This window comes from Triticum dicoccoides, chromosome 4B, assembly GCF_002162155.2.
Source record: "Triticum dicoccoides isolate Atlit2015 ecotype Zavitan chromosome 4B, WEW_v2.0, whole genome shotgun sequence".
NCBI classification, from domain to species: domain Eukaryota; kingdom Viridiplantae; phylum Streptophyta; class Magnoliopsida; order Poales; family Poaceae; genus Triticum; species Triticum dicoccoides.
In genome coordinates, this window is record NC_041387.1 from 447,505,050 (window position 1) to 447,510,935 (window position 5,886).

General features: G+C 47.1%; 1 protein-coding gene across 1 annotated transcript; it reads left to right on the plus strand.

The window, feature by feature from the left end:
* Positions 1-1,899: 1,899 nt before the first annotated feature.
* On the plus strand, positions 1,900-5,041 carry LOC119290801 (THO complex subunit 4A-like). The gene is made up of 6 exons (XM_037569451.1): positions 1,900-2,250; positions 2,369-2,512; positions 3,039-3,107; positions 3,193-3,371; positions 3,838-4,485; positions 4,571-5,041. The coding sequence occupies exons 1-5, from the start codon at positions 2,035-2,037 to the stop codon at positions 4,040-4,042; spliced, it is 813 nt and encodes a 270-aa protein (XP_037425348.1). The 5' UTR covers positions 1,900-2,034; the 3' UTR covers positions 4,043-4,485; positions 4,571-5,041.
* Positions 5,042-5,886: the final 845 nt, after the last annotated feature.

Below are 5,886 nucleotides of genomic sequence, written 5' to 3' on the forward strand. Positions count from 1 at the left end.
GGAAGAGGAAGATGGCATGGCTGAGTTGGGACAAGATGAAGCTACCGAAAGCTATGGGTGACATGGGCTTTAGAGATATGAGAGCTTTCAACCATACGCTTCTTGCTAAACAGGCCTAGAGACTTACCGATGCACCAGAGAGTTTGTGTGCTAGACTGTTGAAAGCTAAGTACTTTGCTACCGATCATCTTCTTGATACTGTGTTCTCGGGCAATGGGGTGGCGGTGTGGAAAGGCATATTGCATGGGCTCGAGTTGCGCTGAAGAAGGGTATAATTTGACGCGTTGGGAATGGGACTCTTATTCGTACATGGAGAGATCCTTGGATCCCACGACCTTATTCTTACCGGCCTATCATCCCGAAGCGCAACTGTTGTTTCAATAGAGTCTCTGATTTTTTGGATGGAAATGGTGCTTGGAGGTTGGACAGATTAAGAGAGCACTTTTGGTCGCTGGACATCGAGCATATACTAAAGATACGAACTTCCCCGGGGCAGCGTACAGATTTTGCATCATGGGCTCCTGAGAAAAGTGGGTTGTTTACGGTCAGAAGTGCGTATAAATTGGCCACATGCGATCATGAGGTTTCTTTTCGCAGGAGGCTCTTCTAGCTTTGTCCCTAGCGGTCGCCGAATGCTATGGAATTGCATATGGAAATATTTGGTTCCACAACGCATGAAAATATTGGCTTGGAAAGTAGCCACTGGAGCCCTACCAACACAAAAATGTAAAGTCTTTAGGAATCTTGCAACAAGATCCACGTGCCCCTTATGTGGTGTGGAGGAGGAAGGAACATTCCATGCCTTAGTGGCGTGCCCTCTTGCCAGAAGTATATGGACCAGTATGCGTATTAGATAGCCCTCCCTGGTGATGATTTGTTGATTGACAATGTAAGGGAGTGGCTACTACATCTTATATCTAGATGTCATGATGATACACGAGACATGATCATCATGCTCCAATGGCGTATTTGGCAGCTGCGGTCTGACCAAACACATGGTAAAAAGGTTCCTCCGGTTCATGTCACAGTCGATTTCTTGGACAATTACTATCAGTCAGATTGGCGGGTAGGTTCTCACCTGAAGAGATTGTTAAAAGGAAGATGCCATCTTCGGCTACCCCTCCCATGGTGGAGAAAACGAGGCCTCAAGCAGCGCCGTGGCCGAAACCACAACCAGGTCATATGGCACTCTCGGTGGATGGATCCTTTAACGGGTCCGACGGATCTGCTGCTGCTGGAATGGTGCTTCGCGACAACGCCGGTCATATCATCTTCTCTGTGTATCGTGTGATCTTCCACTGCAACGACTCCTTGGAAGCAGGAATACATGCGACCATGCAAGGCATGGCTTTGACTGTCCAACACTCTACACTTTCAGTTGTCGTTAAGTCGGATTCATTGGAAGCGCTCTCTTGCTTACTGAACCGGAGTCTTGAGCGCTCGGCGTATGATCATTTGGTTAAAGAGATTAAAGAGTTAATGTGTAGTAGGGAGTTTTATCCTCAGAAAATTCTTCGTAGTCAAAATAGAATTGCAGATCGTTTGGCCAACTATAGCCGTACCCAGAGCACAACTGCTGTGTGGTTGACCTCGGCTCCACATTGTATCGAGGATTTCTGGCCTCTTGATTGTAACACTATTACTACTTAATAAAACTCCCTTTCCCTTGAAAAAAAATAATGATGTCAAAAGAAAAAAACTGGTTTGGCATAATGGGATTTGTAGGAAGGAAGAACGAGCCCAGCAAGGTAGAGTCCGGTCCGACCGCGAAGGCCCGAACCGACCCACAGCCGAAACAATCCCCGTCGCGCCCGCGTGGGTCGTGACTCGTGCGCCCTCACCACCACGCGTTCTCCCTACGCGTCCCCCCCTACTATTTTATCGCGCCCGCCTCCCGCAAAAATATCTCCCAAATTCCCCAACGCCCCACGACTTGGCAACCCTAATCAGCTCCCCCACCAATTCTCGATTCCCCGTCGCCGAGCTCCCCCGTCCCAACCCTAGCGCCAGATCCGCCCGCTCGCCCGCGCAGCCATGGCGGAGTCCCTCGACATGTCCCTCGACGACATCATCAAGAGCAACAAGAAGGGCAACTCCTCGTCCGGCGGGGGTGGCCGCCGCCGCGAGGGCCGCCGCGGATCTGCCGCTGCCGGCAGCGGCGCGGCAGCGGCCGCCGCCGGAGGCGTCGGCCCCAACAGGCGCGCCTTCAAGAGGTCGGGGAACAGGGCGGCGCCCTACCAGCCGCCGAAGGTACGAACGAATCGCACGGGCTAGGCTTCGCGCCGTCGGCGGAGGATGGTCTTCCGTTTTCGCCGAGGCGGGGGAGGATGATCTGGTGGTTTTCTCACTCTGGTGTGACGCGATCCAGGCCCCGGAATCGGCGTGGCAGCACGACATGTACTCGGACGCCTCTGCCAGAGGCGGCGGCGGCGGGAGGGTCTCGGCTATCGAGACCGGCACCAAGCTCCTCATCACCAATTTGGACTTCGGCGTCTCAACCGAGGACCTCAAGGTATATACGTCGCCGGATCTACATGTCCAGTTGTTGCTCTCATGTAACTTGGTTGCTTCTTAGTAGTTGGTCTCAAAGAATCTCATAGTTTCCCTGGACGTTGTATTAGTCAAGCTATTTTATAGATCTGGCACAGGCTCAGTACCACAACTGTGATTTGGTCGCGCTAGTAGCCTCGCGTTGTTGAATTTTCTTAGCTTGTTTCTGTGAATAGGACTTTAGTTCTCAATTGTAATTAATCGTTAATGGTTGTTTGGAAGGGTGTGACCTCTTGACTGGCGTGGTTATGTTTTCGATTGCTCTACGGTAGTCTCAGTTTGGTTCGTTTAATTGATGATGCTTTTGCATATCTTATTGCTTACTTCATAAGTTGACGCTCACTTGGAATCATTTTCTTGTTATAAACTTATAGTCTCTCAGTTTGTATAGTTTACTTAAATGTTGATATGCTCTCCATAAAATGCTTTTTGCAGTTTCTTGTTCATAAGGTACTGTTCCTGAGTTATTTTTTCTTTGAATGGTTCAGGAGCTTTTCTCCGAGCTGGGTGATGTGAAGCGATGCTTGATTCACTACGACCGAAGTGGGAGGTCTAAGGTACTGATCTAGTCTTATGTTTTTCTTTGTTCCATCTTCCATGTGTGTGTTCTGTGTGATGCCCAACAGTACTTACGTTCTGCAGGGAACAGCTGAGGTTATATTTGCAAGGCGTGGTGATGCTGTTGCAGCGCTGAGGAAATACAACAATGTCCAACTTGATGGCAAGCCTATGAAAATAGAGATACTTGGGACCAACACTCCTACTGCTCCAGCTGCACTACCAACCAATAATGGAACCTATGCTAGGAATGTTGCTAAGAGGTATGTTAGATTTGGCGCATTACATATTTGTGGATTCAATTTATTGCCAGTAAAGTATCTGAATTTGCCTGTTTGCCAGAATTGGTCATAAAGTCTTGTGTGATATTAAATGTTGTGGATGGTGAATTGGTGATAATACGACTGCTATTATATATCGCAGAGGTGTTCCATTATATATTGCCCAATATTTCATTTGACATTATATAACAGTAGGTGCTCGCCGTGTTGCAATGGCATCACATTTAGTTTGTTCTTAGTTTGTAGGGGTATTAGCAGAAATGAATTATGAATTTCAGTTTCAAGAATTCATCTTTGTCTACATAGTTAGCTGGTTAGGTTATCTAGCATATTAATCATGTTCCACCATTTTCCTGCTTTATTGAATGTTTATAGGTGCACCTTTTGTTGCTTTGTCTGTTAGTAATAGATTTTCCCGCCTTAACGTACACCACTTCATTTGTTACAGTGCACCAAGGGGTGTCTCAGCTAGTTTGCCACAGAACAGACCCCGTGCAAGGGGTGGGAGGGGTCGTCGTGGTGGTGGCGGAGGCAGTGGATCTGGCGGTCGTCGTGGGAAAGAGCGTAGTCAGCCAAGGTCTGCTGAAGAACTTGATGCTGAGTTGGAGAAGTACCATGCACAGGGTACGACGCCGATGCAGACCGCCGAATAAATCAACATCTTTGCAGCGTTGATATTTCAACATGAAATTTGAAGGGCGCCCCTTTGTTCCCGCTTTTTGTGCTACTATATGTTCAAGGGACAACAAAACCTTTTACTTGTCAGGTTCTTGGCTTACTGAATTGTATGGGTTATGTGTCCTACATAGAACTAGAGTTGAGTGGATACCGGTGAACACTACTGTTATGAACATTACTTGATTGCCTTTAGTTTCTGCCTTCCTTGAGGAGCGCAAGGACTAAGGACCACCCAAGTTGCTCTGCATGTGAAAGTTATTGAAGATGTATGAGGTGAACATTCCTGTGCCGCCGATCTATCATGAGGCTGAAATTCAGATGTGCCATGGTGATCAAGCTAAACCCTTATTTCGGGTGGTCTTTGGGCGCTGTTTCCCTGCTGAACGATCTTTTAAGCTTCAGCCATCTTTAGTAAGAGGTATGTTTCCCTATCTGCTTACATTTCTTCAGTTAGTTGGTTACTTTATTCATGGGTTTAATGATCCTTTTCTCTCAAATTGCAGGTGGTTGCTACTCTTATGTTATTATGCTAGCATTGCTTTATTCTCTTGCCCATAGCAAAGCCACATGCCAGCTGGAGAGATTGTGTGATCTTCCTTCGCCAGGTGCTCAACAAGTTGCCTGGTATGGTTATTGTGGCTTTGCTAATTATGCTTCTTCCAAATCAAGGTGCAAATCTAGCAATATTCTCTTCACGTACCGAGTCACATCCCAGCTGGAGGGATACTGTTCTTTTAGAAGTTTTGCGTGATCTTCCTTCTTCAGGGGTCAACAAAGTGTCTGATAACAGTTAAGGGTTGTCAATTGGTTTGGCTTCTTACTGAAGAAGCATTAAGGTGCAAATCTTGCTTTGCAATCTGCTAACAGTTAAGGGTTGTCAATGTAAACTCTAGTGTTGCTGTTTAGGCCGTAATCAACCTCGCCGGAGGTGCTCTGTTTATATAGCTTGAATGACAACATCAGTTACAAATGAATAGATCATGGATAATCAAGAGAGGACTCTTGTCCTTCTATATTCTAGCACTAAGTACTAATTACCCAACGTTACTTCATGCTAATGGCAGCACTAACTCATACTTGTTATCTTAACATCCCCCCTCGATCGAAAAGCGGGGAGCACATTGAGATCGCTTCTGAACCTTTCAAACTGCTGAGCCATCAATGGTTTGGTTAGTATATCTGCGAGTTGATCATGAGTTGAGATATGTCGAATTTCAAGTGCCTTTTTTGCAACTCTTTCACGTACGAAATGATAATCAATCTCGATATGCTTCATGCGAGCATGAAAAACTGGATTCATGGAGAGATACGTCGCGCCAATATTATCACACCACAAAGACGGTGGCCTGCTCTCTGGAATACCAAGCTCTCCAAGTAACGCTTGTATCCACATGAGCTCTGCTGTTGCATTTGCTACAGACTTGTACTCGGCCTCCGTACTTGAACGAGAAACAGTAGGCTGCTTCCGAGAATTCCATGCTACTAGATTACCACCAAGGAAAACGGCATGACCACCGGTGGATCGTCGATCATCTGGGCACCCGGCCCAGTCAGCGTCAGAGAAGGCACTGAGCATCATGGATGGAGAATGCCGGAGTAGGAGTCCATATGACGATGTTCCCTGAAGATACCGCAGGATCCGTTTCACGGCTGTCCAATGAGCTTCAGTCGGCGAGTGTAAGAACTGGCAGACCTTATTTACGCTATACGAGATATCGGGCCTCGTCAGTGTAAGGTATTGAAGTGCACCAACCACACTGCGATAGCGTGTGGCCTTAGTTGAAGACAAGGGTGTCCCAGACTGTTTGGATAGCTTCTC

What these genes read in the sequence shown, in the direction of transcription:
- LOC119290801 (XM_037569451.1), top strand. Translation starts at nt 2,035, where the DNA reads ATGGCGGAGTCCCTCGACATGTCCCTCGACGACATCATCAAGAGCAAC. An exon ending in ACCGAAGTGGGAGGTCTAAG is followed by an intron (nt 3,108 to 3,192) that starts GTACTGATCTAG and finishes TACGTTCTGCAG; the next exon opens with GGAACAGCTGAGGTTATATT. An exon ending in GCTAGGAATGTTGCTAAGAG is followed by an intron (nt 3,372 to 3,837) that starts GTATGTTAGATT and finishes CATTTGTTACAG; the next exon opens with TGCACCAAGGGGTGTCTCAG.